The sequence below is a fragment of the Bombyx mandarina genome, chromosome 01 (genome assembly GCF_030267445.1).
Source record: "Bombyx mandarina strain Sakado chromosome 01, ASM3026744v2".
NCBI classification, from domain to species: domain Eukaryota; kingdom Metazoa; phylum Arthropoda; class Insecta; order Lepidoptera; family Bombycidae; genus Bombyx; species Bombyx mandarina.
In genome coordinates, this window is record NC_143208.1 from 8,981,345 (window position 1) to 8,996,232 (window position 14,888).

The 14,888-nt window shown below is 38.9% G+C and overlaps 1 protein-coding gene across 6 annotated transcripts in view; it reads left to right on the forward strand.

Moving 5' to 3' along the window:
• Window positions 1-14,888, forward strand: part of bma (SCY1-like protein bma) — a 98,707-nt gene that overhangs the window by 62,997 nt on the left and 20,822 nt on the right. For all 6 annotated transcript variants that reach the window (XR_016323400.1, XM_089729060.1, XM_028177258.2 and 3 more), the window contains exons 3-4: window positions 10,994-11,221; window positions 14,628-14,792. Coding sequence is in view for 5 of the 6 variants with exons in the window: in XM_089729060.1 (XP_089585186.1) it covers window positions 10,994-11,221; window positions 14,628-14,792 (393 nt within the window). In the remaining variant the exon portion in view is untranslated. The remainder of the gene's footprint in view (window positions 1-10,993; window positions 11,222-14,627; window positions 14,793-14,888) is intronic.

The following is a 14,888-nucleotide window of genomic DNA, read 5'->3' on the forward strand; positions in this document are numbered from 1 at the left end:
AACAGAACTATAAGAAAACATTTTCGGGTTTCAATAAAGGCCAACCAATGATCCATAAAAGTAATTGAGACAAATGACAAATATTAATACCTCTTTTTCTAATCACGTACATCTAGTTAAAAATGAATCAGGAAGTAGCACTATTTTAATTGCGATTTGCACAATGTGAACACTAGGAACAAACATAGGCTTGCGTTGCCGGCGGCTCGAATTAAGAAAATAAGCAACTCTTTTAGGGGGCTGGGTGTACAGCTTTGCAACAAGATCCCACTAAACGTTCAACTACTACCTGTTCATAGATTTAAGAAAACTGTTAAGGAACGTTTGTGCAACAAGGCATATTATAAAGTTAAGGATTATTTACTAGATGGCACTACGTGGGAATGAGGCGGTCGCTCCTGGCCTTTTCATTTTTCATTATTATGATTATTTTTTTAGACTTGTTTTTTCTTTTATTGTGAATATTTCTATTTATTTAAAAAAAAGAAAATATTTGAGAAAAAACAAAAAAAAAAAGCCCGCTGAGTTTGTTTCGCCGGTTCTTCTCAGGACTGTGGCTTTTTTTGGAACCGGTGGTAGAGTTAACATTGTTATTTGTATTTTGACATTCAACAAGTGTGCCATACTGACATCTAAGTTGAAATAAATGATTTTGAATTTGAATTTGAATATATCATAAAAGGCCTTGTATTAATAATAATACACATTTCTGTACAAATCATATTCATGTTCCTCGATAAGCGCACAGCCCTGACTGTTTCTGACACGTTTAAGAAGACGCGACTTGCGGCCACTTGTGGCTTCTGGTTTGATATCGGCGAAATGTCGTCGCTTTCAATTTTATCCCCAATAGGGCACGTAACCCGGGTTGAGTGCCATCATTACCGGGACTTAGTACCGTTTTACTCTGAACAACGACGTTGCTAACTCTCCGGCGCCGCCTATAAAACACTCGATGTCACAAGTAACTACCTAAACTTTTTTACAAGCTTTGTTATTCCAAAATAACCGGTCAATCATTTAGTATGCAATTAAATGAAATTGATGTACAACTCGGCGGTTATTGCCGAGATATTTATGTTAGAGTACCTTATCGTGTTTAGTAGTGGTATGTTGTCTTATGAGCTCGCGGGTATAAGTACCAACACCCTACCTGTTTTTGCCGCGAGGCAGTAATGCGTTTCAGTTTGAAGACAGTCGTATTATGGAACTGAGACTATGAACTCGTATTTCAAGGTGGGTGGTAGTTCGTTATTGTTGTCTATTGGCTCCACTTAACACAAGCTTAGCCATGAGATGGTTCACCGATCTAAGCAATAGTAAAGAACATCTATGTAAATTTACTAGATGAATTCTGTAAATGTTCATATAATTGTGATAAAAACTTGATACAATTAATGTTAAATATCCAGGAATGGTTTCTGTAATAGTTACCATGAACATGCGACACGTGGCGCTCGATTAGTCCCCAAGAAGTCGATGTTTTTCATACAATTAGTTATAGCAACTGAGCCGATTACTGGTATTAAATAATACAAGCGGCCATATCGAATAAAATTCAGTATTTTAAGGTAGTGTCAGAACGCTAATTCGACGAAGCGGCACGGCACGATAGCCCTCTTATCATGGCCGCCACTAATTATATATCCAACCTAGGCGAAGAGGCAACGCAAAGCAGCCGTCGCCCGAAACTATCTTATCGGATTCCCCGGATTAACTCTTAGTGCATTTAGGTCCTTCAAGCACCGGTCACCGTCCTCGTCGAACTCGGTGTACTGTTCTTGCTAGGTCTGGTGTTGGCAAATTCTTTCAGCTAAGTCTGTGAGCTCACCTACCCATCCGCGCAAATACGGAATAGCCCTTAGGCTACGAGCGAATAGGTTTTTTTTTATTGCCCTTGTAGGCAGACGAACATATGGCCCACCTGATGGCGAGTGGTTACCATCGCCCATGGACTTCAGCAATGCCAAGGGCAGAGCCAAGCCGCTGCCTACCGATCCAAGCCGCTGCCTACCGAGCCTAGCCGCTGCCTACCGTAGGTAGAAAAAAAAAAGTGTGTGTGTCCGCTCCGACGCACGACTGGAGTTTACTGGATATAAAAAATTAAACGAAACAATACGAGAAATAGTTCTATATTACGACAACACGATACACTACAGATTATTAACAAATTAACGAGACACAAAACAAACGACTAACAAATATATGAAAATACAATAATGAGAGAAACGCGCGATCAGTACGAGGCTTTGTGGCGGACTGCCGGCGCAGCAGCCCGGCGTCACCTGCAATAACGCGGCCGCGCGTTGGCTCCTGATTGGCGCGCGCACGCATCACGCAATCAGGAGCCAATCAGGCGCATAACGCATTTCGTGTGACATGCTAGTACGATTTTGATTGGCGCGCGCACGCATCACGCAATCAGGAGCCAATCAGGCGCATAACGCATTTCGTGTGACATGCTAGTACGATTTTGGTCCCCATAATTTTCATACCCCGGGCCTATATATGTAAATCGATTCTAAAGGAGTAAACTCCAATAAACTCCAAAAAGAAAAAAAATGTTTCGTTTTCTCTCATTTTATTTCAAATACAAACCCTGTATAGTGTGAATTTGGCTTAAAAATTAATGAATTTAATTTCTGAGAATATGTATGTGACAGAAATCTAATAAATAGATATATATTATTATTATTCTGCATTAAACACTGCCACGCCTGGGAAGACGGCAGGACACACTCCGGCGAGGTGGGCAACAATCGGCCGGAGCGTTAGGGCTATTGGGAGAGAAACCGGCGAACTATACGGGCATTGTCGAGCAAGACTGCTTTTTGCATTTGGGCCACCACCGACTTTTTGTTCAGACCAAGCCTCTCGAGATGTTTTGAGAGGCTTTTAGGGACCAAACCATTCACCGACACAACTACCGGGATTATTTCTGTAGATACCACCCTCCACATGTAATATTATTATTATTATTATTACTATTATTTTCCGCGATCACTATGATTGATGAATGATCTTTGCAGTCGGTCAAACATACGCGCATACGCGCTATCTACCGTTTGCCATTTTACCATGTATTATATATAAACTAATAAACTATTTATAATATTATTATTAGTGCTATTGCACTGCACTACTACTAAATTGACACAAGTATGTCTGTGTCTGTAGTATTTACAGTTTGATGACCACGAGTAACGGTGAAGATTGTTTGTTTCCGTTCATAACAGACACGGCTTACGCAAAACTGTTAAGATCCAACTTTGAGCCTCAAATGGAAGGCACATTATCAGGATTACGCTGAACCCTGAGCGGATTGCTTTTTACTCGTAAGCTCTAAACTAAAACGAACAGCACGCTTAATATTTATGTATATTCCTTTGAACAAGGAAAAAGCTCAAATTAACCCTTGTGTTTGAAAACGGGTAAAAAACTCGTCCGTTTTTTTTGTCCGACATTTTTTTATTATTATTGCTTAGATCGGTGGAAGAGCTCTCAGCCCACCTGGTGTTAAGTGGTTATTGGAGCCCATAGACATCTACAACGTAAATGCGCCAACCACCTTGAGATATAAGTTCTAAGGTCTCAGTATAGTTACAACGGCTGCCCCACCCTTCAAACCGAAACGCATTATTGCTTCACTTCAGAAATAGGCGGGGTGGTGGTACCTACCCGCGCGGACTCATAAGAAGTCCTACCACCAGTAATTACGCAAATTATAATTTTGCAGGTTTGATTTTTATTACACGATATTATTCCTTCGCCGTGGAAGTCAATCGTGAACATTTGTTAAGTACGTATTTCATTAGAAAAATTGGTACCCGCCGGCGGGATTCAAACACCGGTGCATCACTCAACACGAATGCACCGGACGTTTTATCCTTTAGGCCACGAAGTCTTCAATCAGAAAAAAAAACTTGATAGAATTACGTTGCGATAAATGTATACGGACGCTGCTGTATTCCATACTAGGAAAGCCATTAACTAAAATAAAACTTAAGATTATAACGTTTCATATTTTCAATCACTTCGTACCTCGTTGGCTTAATAACCAAAATAGAAAGGTTTTGTGAAAGCGAAAGAGGGGCTTAACAAGCAGAGTGCAACCTTTTGGAAAAGCAACGATGAGACCAATAGCAGCGAACTCGATGGATGTACATTTTCAGTTTCATATTTTTGTAAAGTTTTACTTGTCACTGTTATATTTTATCTATTTACTTAATTAATTATTTACTACATTTGAACACGTGCTGAATGATTATACAAAGTTTTCGTTTCTTTTCCCTTCCTTATTTTCACAAGCAATAATCGATTTTACGCTTCTACACTATTTACACTTCAATTTTCGTAATTAAAGGCCCGTTGTTTGTCTAGATTTCGGCCTGAAGTGGTTTGCCCCGTTTATTTTTAATCATTCATTAGTTTCAAGTCTGCGGCACCATCAACATACTCGTAAATACGCAACTACATATACATATAACATCATATGAAACACATCTCCTTGTAGTTTTTGAAGTTGCGATCACTTTTGGTGTTCGTACTCGTCAATTTTCCTGATTGAATGTACATGTTTTTTTTATGCTATATCCGCAAAGATACTTGCCGAGGTAGTGCAGAGCATGAGGGATGTTTCAGGGAAGTAAGTCGCGTCCCTGATGCCGGGTATGTATGAGCTGCGTCTACACAGCTACCTGCAGATTTTCATCTGGAAGATGGACCCGGATTGTCCGATAATGCAGCACTGGACCGAGCTGCATGTCAAGCACTCTAGCACTCCCGATCCAAACTTAAATTTAGACTACGATATTGACCAGAGTTTATTTCTGTATGTGTATCTTCATAATAATTTTTATTCAATCATAATTTTTATTTGATTCAGTTGAAGATATTGGTGTGATAAAAATATTTCAATTATTCTATGTACACACATGTATGGACTGGTTCCTGAATTAAATAATTTTTAAATTTTAATAGCCTACATTTATTTTGCATTTTTTTAAGCTTGTGAACGCCATGTGAATGTTATCACTCGACTTGGGATATCATGTCGATATTTTAATTCATTACGATATTATGAAATCACGATTATAACATTACACGCGTATAAACATGACCATGCGGATAGTAAACTCAATATTAAATGAAACTGAATCTTTTTTGAACCTTAAAAGAGAATAGGACTCCAAAACTCTGAACCCTTTTTCGAAGCTGAACGTGTGATATCGTCGCAGAATACTATCAGAAAAGAAGTTTAATCTGTAGAACGTATTAACGAACTAGATGTTAGTCTCCCTGGGCAGCTTGGAATAAATTTGTATGTACCCTATCCGTGTACGAAACCATCATCACAATAGCTCCACGAGGGTCCATCTTAAACTTTATAAATCAATATTCAACAAAAATCTTTAAATGTAAATTCAAGATTAGAAAAATCTGGTCCTAGAATTACTTTGAGAACAATAAAATAATACAATTCTCCGTACTGTTTAATTTGGAATACAAACTGCTGCAAGTCGTTGTTAGCCATTACTCTAAAGTTTATAGCCAACTAATCTAGCCGCGATCAGGCACAACTTGGATGTAGACTTTGTAATATCATAATGAAACGGCGGATCCAATTAAACTGATTAAATAGTGGAATTTCGAAAACAACTTTTTCAGAAGAACAGTTATTAAAGTTTTGAAATCAATATTTTCATTTTGAGTTAAGTGCGGTAAATGTGCGGTTTTCAGTTTTACATGCTTAAAAAAACATTTTGAGAACGAACCACATACAGTGTACAGACATTACCTGAGCCGAAACGACATTAAAAAACTAGTAGAAATAATAACCAGTTGCCAAGTGAAGTATTTCTCTGGTGGCCAAGCATATTAATTATCATGGAGAGATTTAGTGTGTGTATCTGAAACATTTTCACTATTTGTATGACTTTATAAGCAACAAGATGTATGTATTTGTTATTTGCTATCACGCAACAGCACAGCCGGTCGACTTAATTTTTTTCCAATGCCATAGATTGTGTTACGAACAGGTATACATACTACTTTTTATTCCAATAAATAACAATGCGTCCAATATTATAAATTGTAAATGAACGTACTTAGAAATGACGTAACAACAGCTATAATTAAATAATACAACATTATATTTACTATTGTACAGTTTTATTAAACTGTACATTTTGTTACACAGTAAAAATTCCACGTAGACTACGCTCGCACTAAAAATATCCTCGTTAAAAGTACAATAATTAAAAAAAACAAGCTCTTGAAACCACTTCACAAATTAGAAAAAAACCATAATGGACTTCCATTAATAACGCAAACAAAGATTTTTTTCCAAGGTCCGATGTGAAAGGTATTTAATATGCCACTGCAACCGTTTTGATTGAACGTTTTCATCATTCACAAGTGAACCGCGGGTCATTCGACATTTGCGTCGGTCATAAGAGGAACAAGACTAATGGAAGTCCAGCAAAAATCGCGTTAACTTCAATATCAGGAGATTTTGCATATGCGTCGTCGGCTTACTGAGCAATTCGATTTGTTCGACGAAACATCTTCTCTATTTGCCCATACTAATAGATTTAAAGCGGAAGTGAGTCCATTTGTTTCTTACGCTTTCGCGTCTTAATTGGTGGAGAGATCTTCAAGTAATTTTACATACTCATTGTCAGGTTTTTTTTATTGCCCTTGTAGGCAGACGAGAATACAGTCCACCTGATGGTCAGTGGTTACCGTCGCCCATGTACTTCAGCAGTGCCAGGGGCAGAGCCAAGCCGCTGCCTACCGTAAACCAGAAGGGATCCTGATGAATCTAAACGTAGCTTTTAGGTGTTCGCCCGTTATAACACTTGGTCAACTGGTATGAATAAGTTGCAAAATAATTAGACTATCCGAAAAGAAAAAGGAACCTATGGTATCTCGGGAGAAAATGTAATAAAAAAAGACGTGTGGCACTCGGAGAAGAAGCATTTTTTATCAACTTATGCAATTATAAATCGACAATAATAATTTAATATTAAAACAACAATAAAATAAGATCCGGCGAGAAATTCAGTGGGCTAATTTTCAATGAATCTGCTACATTGTGAGTATTCCATTTTGACCGCACACTCACTAGAGGGCACTATATGGGATAGAGACACGCCTTTGGATGCTAGTTCTAACTCTCATTCGCCCAGAATAAACGGCTTAGCTAGTTTAATTTTAATGCCACTCCAATCACTGAATGAGTAGTAGGAGTAGTAATAAAATTCTTCGACTAAGCGATAGAAAATGGCACGCCCAACGCATTGTAATGTGATATAATTTTCTATTTTACAATTCCGTTTGTCGCCGATAGATGGCACTTGACGCAAAAGCTGAAGCTTATTGATGAAGTTAGTGTAATCACATTTTTTATTGCTATGATGGATGGACGAGCTCACTACCTAGTGTTAAGTGGTCACCAGAGCCCATAGACATGAAGCACGTCTGTGCCGCCGCCCACCTTGAGACACTGGCCTATAATATATATTACTCATTAATAAAGTATTCGCTCTACGACTTCTTTTCAACGTTCTTAGTCTCAACAACTTTCCGCTTCTTAAATATTTCGAGACTGAAACGTATTCAAACAAATATCCATCTTAACCTTATAAATTATCCTTCAAATAAGTGTATAAAATTTTGATGGATAATATTAAAATATGCTCAGTGTTAAAATGTAAATTATTGTATACTAAAAAACTATTCAATCAACAGCCTGAAAATATATTTAAACCGACTGACGATCTTACTCGTACTATATGGCTTTAAATTAATTTTTGTTTTCATTATTAAATCTAACAATAGTTTCATATGGTTATATGTTTTTACTTTTGCCCAAGTATGTACATTTTGAAACATCGCATCTAAACCACAGAAACTGTACCTAAATATCATAAATAGCTCACTCATAAATATATCGTAAAACGTTTCTCCTGTATCATTAAAATGTGTATAAAACAGAAATAAAGTGGTAGGTAAATAAAGTATGAAATGTACATCAAATGGAAATGATTTCAAGAAGCAAGATAGGAAATTCTATTTATAATACCAGCTGGCATTGAAAATATCCAATGCTAAGGTCAATTTCACAATGCTCGAGGAGCTTTGCTCTTTTCCAGAAAAATAAATTGCTTTGAATATTCCTCTTTCTATAAAGCGCAATGTTTTGTTAGTGGTTGCAAAACAATATTTGATATTTAAAATAACGGTGGCTTAATACTTTTGCATCTATCAAGAGCAGGACAAATATAAATTAGAGTTTCGTATAAGTGTACTTATATATTGGTCTTCTAAATATCAATTCTTATAAACTAAACTGTCAAAATAATGTATGTACACTTTTTTATGTATTCATATTTGCCGTTTTAAGAGAAATTTTATCTAGTATTGTTCTTAAACAGTAGTTTCTAAAAAAGTGTGCTTTAATATTTTAAGCAAGATTTAGCTTTGACTGTTTCTCGAAAGATCCCTAGAATTTTCGGCAGTTTTTCGTAGATTTTTTTTTGATCAGGAGGAAATCGCTGGACTTCCGCTCTCCCCTGGGGATGGAGGGCGGGGCGTGTCGGAGTCGAACTGACTAAAACCTCCTGTCGCTCAACAACCTGCGTCCTCGCATGAGACAGAACTCATGAAAAGGCAAAGGGAGGAAAGTGAAGCGTTTAGTGCGGAGCACATCTCTCCCATCACCCTCCCCCTCGGGACGCCGGACCGGTGGTCGTCGGCGCCACGACTACCAGCCCTCTCGGTCGGCAGGCTATCCGGAGCGACGAGGACACGGTGCCACCCCTCCCATGCGGAGCAGGCGACGAGCGTGTGCTGTGCCGTGTCTAAGTCGCAGCCACAATGGTGGCACTCTGCCGTCGGCTCGCCTCCGATCCGGTGCAGGAACTCACCGAAGCAACCATGCCCAGTGAGCACCTGCGTGAGCCGGAATGTGAGGCGTCCTCTGTCACGATTCACCCAGTCCACAAGGACTGGGTGAATCGCCTCGACGGTCCTACTACCAGCCGAAGGATAGGCCAGCCGCCTGAACCATGATTCCAGCACGGACCGCCGTGATTGGGCCCTGCTCTGACCACAGTGGGGCTGGGACGCGCCCCGCCCCGGGCCGAAGGTCAGCCCGCCACTGATAGTCAGCGGCGAGCGCCTCCAGAACACAAGGCGGCGTCCCAGCCAGTACACACGCCGCCTCGAAAGAGATGGTGCGATAACCACGGATGACCCTGACCGCGATGGTGCATTGCGGCCGTTGCAGCAACCCCCACGGCGAGGGAATGGCCCCACATGGGCGCCCCGTATAGGGCCATTGATCGCACCACCCCTGTATAGAGACGGCGCGTCACTTGGTCAGGCCCCCCGACGTTGGGCAGAAGCCGGCTTAACGTGCCGGCCACCCCCAACAAACGAGGAACCAGGATCTTAAAGTGAGATAACATGGTTAGTTCAGTGGTTTTCAAAAGTATACCTTTTGGTGTACACTAACCTAAATTGTTCAGAAAAAAATCGCTTGACTTATGTTTAATTAGAGAGTTTCCTTTTTTATTTCGTCGATCCTAAATAATGAATATCAGTAAAAATAAAGAGGGTCACCGTCTTTTTTTTTTATTGCTTAGGTGAGTGGACGAGCTTACAGCCCACCTGGTGTTAAGTGGTTACTGGAGTCCATAGACATGTACGATGTAAATGCGCCACCCACCTTGAGATGTCAGTTCTAAGGTCTCAGTATAATTACAACGGCTGAACCACCCTTCAAATCGAAACGCATTACTGCTTCACGGCAGAAATAGGCAGGGTGGTGGTACCTACCCGTGCTGACTCAGAAGAGGTCCTACCACCAGTAAGTAACCTAATTTAAAATCAAAGCAAAGCAAAAATAAGGAAAAGAAAGAATGGAGACTTTCAAGAGCATCTATTTGCTTTTAGACCGAGCAGCTTCGATTCGACTGATATGTGAAATTTTAAATTTGATTACGTATTGCCTTGAATGCATTCCGGTCTTCCATTACCGACTGATTTTGGAAGCAAGCAATATTCAATTGTGTGTTTATAAACTCACTCAATGGATATAGAGTGCAGAATTCAGTGAAAGAAAGTAGGTACGGGTATATTTTAAGAAAAGTTGTGTTGTTCACAATGGATTGTGAAAGGTGAATCCGCACACTGCATGTTTCTGCCGCGAAGTAATAAAATTTGTTTGAAACTTCGAGAAGATGTAGCAAGGTAGGCGGAGGCGTTCACACTGTCAAATCCAATGGGTTTCTTGACCAATTAACATCTGTTTATTAATAAAAATTTCAAATCTTGTTCTTTTTATTTGCTAATATTGTACATTGCGCGCGAGTAACAGCTTCGAGTAAGCACGGAATGCGTGCGCCAGTTGCCTTTTCTTTGCGTTGTAGGTAAATAGGGACCATGTTAATGATGATTGTAATGACTTATTCGACAGCGATGGGGCAACACAAAGCTACCGTTGCCCGAAACATGTCTTGTCGTATTCCCGGATTCACTCTCGTTGTTTTTAGGCCTTTCCTACACTGGTCACCGTCCTCGTCGAAATCGTCGATTACAAGGAAGACTTCGACGGGCAAACTCACTCATAGATAGACACAGCCAATTGAATTTCTCGCTGGATCTTGTCAGTGGATCGCGATTCCGATCCGCTGATAGATTCTGCGAAGCACTGCTCTTGTCAGGGCTAGTGTTAGCAAATTCGCTCAGGTTGAGCCCGCGAGCTCATTTACCCATCCGGGCGTAGCTGTAATACCCCCTTAGATAACCAGCGAATAAGGAGGGAAAAATTGTGATGATTATGATAATTAACTATGTATAAAGTGAATATTTCCGTTCACGTTGTCAAACTTACTCAAAATTATTTCTAAAGCCTATGTGTAAGAAAGGTTTGAGTTAAAATCATGTTTTTAATATATTTATTTATTCATTGTGTACTCTTTTGCAGGAAGCATCGGTATTTGTCTTCGATAAAAAGCTTGCCGAAAGACTCTATAAGCCGAAACGACGGGAGCAGTTGCTCGAACGTATCCGTATTGGCATCGACAATTTAAAGCGAAAGCCCAGCATCACGAAAACGCTTGCTGTCATGCACAGTGCCGAAGAAAGCAACGGCTCTTTGATATTCGCTACAGAACCCATCTTGGCTAGTTTGGCCAATATATTGGCATGGCATGTAAGTATAACTACCACATTCATTAACAATAAAATTAAAATAAGAATTTCAGTTATTATCATACTCAAAGACTGAATTGTCCTATTGGACTCATAATTAATTCGTATTTGTTTATATTGCTAATGATCATCGCACATAACTTATCTGCAATTCCAACTTTATTCGCATTTATTCACATTTTATGATTTATTTAATAATTTTATTATGCATCCTTACTTTTGATTTAATCATTCCTTAATACGAGAGAGATATAGCGAATAGAAGAACTCCGTTCCAACCGGCTTTCCATAAGACACCAGTGTCTTTTTTACTAAATTTAAAATACAAATAAAAAATTCGGTCTAAAATAAAGTAATAATTTGGGAAACACCCAAGCAACTTTTTGGGCTTTCCAGATAAAATGTGGAATAAAATCCACAAGTTGAACAACGAACAATTGAATCTAAAGTATGTTCTGCATGTTAGAATTTTTGTCGTTGAAAAATGCGAGCAGAGTGTTAAATTGTTGATACTTTTAAAAGTAGTATAAACTTGTTCACAATTCCATTTTGATAAAGTGCTGAGAATGAGAACTAAATGAAAGTGAAAACGAAGTATTACTCGCTACTCGGGATGCCGCTATGGATAAATGCTGAAAGGTCCCGTTAATCTTAACCTGTTGCTTTCATTTCGCTTTTATTTTATCCTGATTCCGCTTTGCATCCAATGTGTGGACTATGAACGTAAAATATAATATTTTTCTCGGTTTTGTGCGAGAGCTGGAAAGTTTGAAGTTAGTCAGGTGACATTATGTTTTCAGTTTCTCTAAAAGTCTCATTTCGTACGTAGTAAAAAGTGTGCTCGTTAAAGCTAATGGCTTCTCGGTAATTTATTGAAATTTAGAATATCTGGTTGAGTTGTTGGCTGTTATTGTCGTCACGACAAGGAGGCCAGACATACATATCGACACTTGAAAGGCAAACGTGACGATGCGACAATAATTGCTTTGTACATAAATGATAGGCAATAACCATATTCGATGCGCAAAAAATATATATTTCTAGGGCTATTAAAATCATTTCAATCCTACAGCTAGATTTGTTAAAACAGAATTTATTTCAGGTATTTCAACTTTAAATTAGTCTACTGTAAAGTTCACGCATTGTCGCTTAGTCACGTTTGTCTTTCAAGCGTCGATATGTATAATGGGACCAACATGTTCACTTAGTACTTGTCGTTTAAATGTATATTTAATTCGTTCTGTTATCAAAAGATCAGAGTAAAAACAAAATTCAACATAAGCGATAACCCTGTCGCTTCCACCTTGATGTAAAATCTTTAAATGGCCACACGTAATGAGCACGGCAGTCAGTCAGTAAATCAGTCTACGGTCAAAGGTTAATTATTAGTCAATCAGTTTACTTCGGTTGTCCCTACGCGTATTGTATTGTAGATTTACTTGTAGCAGTAACAAAACTTGTCTCATAAAAGAACCCACTGACGGCCATCCCGATAGCACCTGCCTGAAATATAAGGTGAATCTCCCACATTAAATTTCTAAATCGCCGTTACAGAGTTTTATTTGAAATTTCATCGCACTTAGGTCGTACATTTTCTTTATTTTGGAGACACAACAATCGCAAATGTAATATCTTTGGTTTCCATGAACTCTGTTGTTATAGCAACGTTTTGACTTCGCTCAAGTTTCACTGCCACAAATATTATATTTTTTGTGTCACTTTTTTCTGATTAGTTCAAAGCCATATACGAAGACGCTATGGCCTAATGAGTAAAACATTTCGTTGTATTCGAATCGACTGTACTTATAAATAATACATGTTCAAACATTACTTCGACGTTAATAAAGTATCTGCTATCGTGTAGGTAAAACGTATTTTTACTTTTATGAATTGGATGATAGAAAAGCTGGAGGTAGTTCCTAGGTAATGTCAGCCCGCACGGCTAGTTACAACTGTTCTCCTAGTATCTGTCGCGAAGCAGACATATATTATGTATTTTGGTGTCGTGGGGGGGGCAGCTCCTAGCAGTCTCCTAGTATCTGTCGCGAAGCAGACATATATTATGTATTTTGGTGTCGTGGGGGGGGGGGGGGGGCAGCCATTATACAAAACTATGATTTAATTGCGACTTTTGCTTCATATCTCCAGCGGAGTCGTGAGGACCCAAAAAAGATTGTACTGACATCGGTATTTAACGTAATTTGCATTAAAAAGAAAATTAGTATATGAAATTCACAACTACGTGTTGCTTTTCCGTTTCGATAAGTTTAACTTCGACACGTCCATAAAATAGAAAACATTTCAAAGTAATTTCGCGGAACGGTGCTTGTGAAATTTCTGACGCGTTCAAGAACAGAACTTTTAGTTGGTTCATTCAACAAGTTGTCATCGAAGTTCAGATCTTTAATTGCATTTATCAAGTATGTAATGTATTGGAATTGAAAACTGGCATGAGCTGTCATTGTTTGAATTCGAAGGCTGAATCTAATAAGTTGAAACTACTAATCAACCCCACCCAAAACGTAGCATGTCCTTAATAACTGACACATCGTTCATTCTGAAGACGTACTCATATATTACTGGATACCAATTAAAAAGCGTTTGATGTTTTAAGTACTTGAGATCTTCCGTCAGCAACTTGAACGTGATGGAGGTAAAACTCAAGTCTAATATGCCCATAGGAAACAGGTAGAACACTTTTAATGCCTACAACAAAATCCTCAGTTCTAAACATCTCACCAGAAAATCGAATCTGTTCATCTACAATGCAGTAATTAGGTCTATTGTGACCACAAACATTATAATATTATATCGGGAGGATAATTAATAGAATCTAGCAGATTTTGCGAGGACGCTGCTTAGTAATATCTTTCGCTCCGTGAGAAAAAGCCCTCATATGTGACGTTATGTTCAAACGAGGCTTGCAGAGAGTAACCAACGGGAGGCAGCGACTTAGCTGTGCCCCTGGTATTGCTGACGTTCATGAGCGACAATAATCACTTACCATCAGGTGGGCTGTATGATCCTACAATGGCAAAAAAAAAACACAAACAAGGAAGATCTAGAGGCCGAAGCAGATAGGAAAAGGAAGAGGAAATCAACGGGTGAATAAGAAAGGTTCTCGCAGAGAAAAACGTGAAATTCAGAGCAATTATTATGGGCAGGAGTAATTTTTTACATTATATAGCTCGCGCCACAATTAAAATCGGATTTCGGAGGATCCTTTGGCGTGATTACGTTTGCGATATATTGCGAGCTCACAACAAGTTATTATGCTTATGTAAAAATATGTAAACATTTTTCTTTTTCATATTAGAATTATAGTTACTGCCGATTTAGCTTCGGAAACGATCTCTATACTTTGTTTGTACATATTTTTTTTTTGTATATCTTAAATTAAAATACAGGAATCAAATATACCATCGGGAGGACCACAGCCTATCCGGCCATTTCCAATGAATTTCGGAACGCCTACTGGCTACCAGCCACCACCACCACCACCACCGCCGCCGCCGCTATGCAGCACCGAATACCACTTCTTGGATATTGAGCTCCGCTTCGGCTTTCTCCAGGTAATTCCTTTTTGTGTAATAAAATGATTGATTAAAGATTCTGAACAGAGGATAAACGACTCTTTAATATGAATAAAGTAGTAATAATAAACTAGT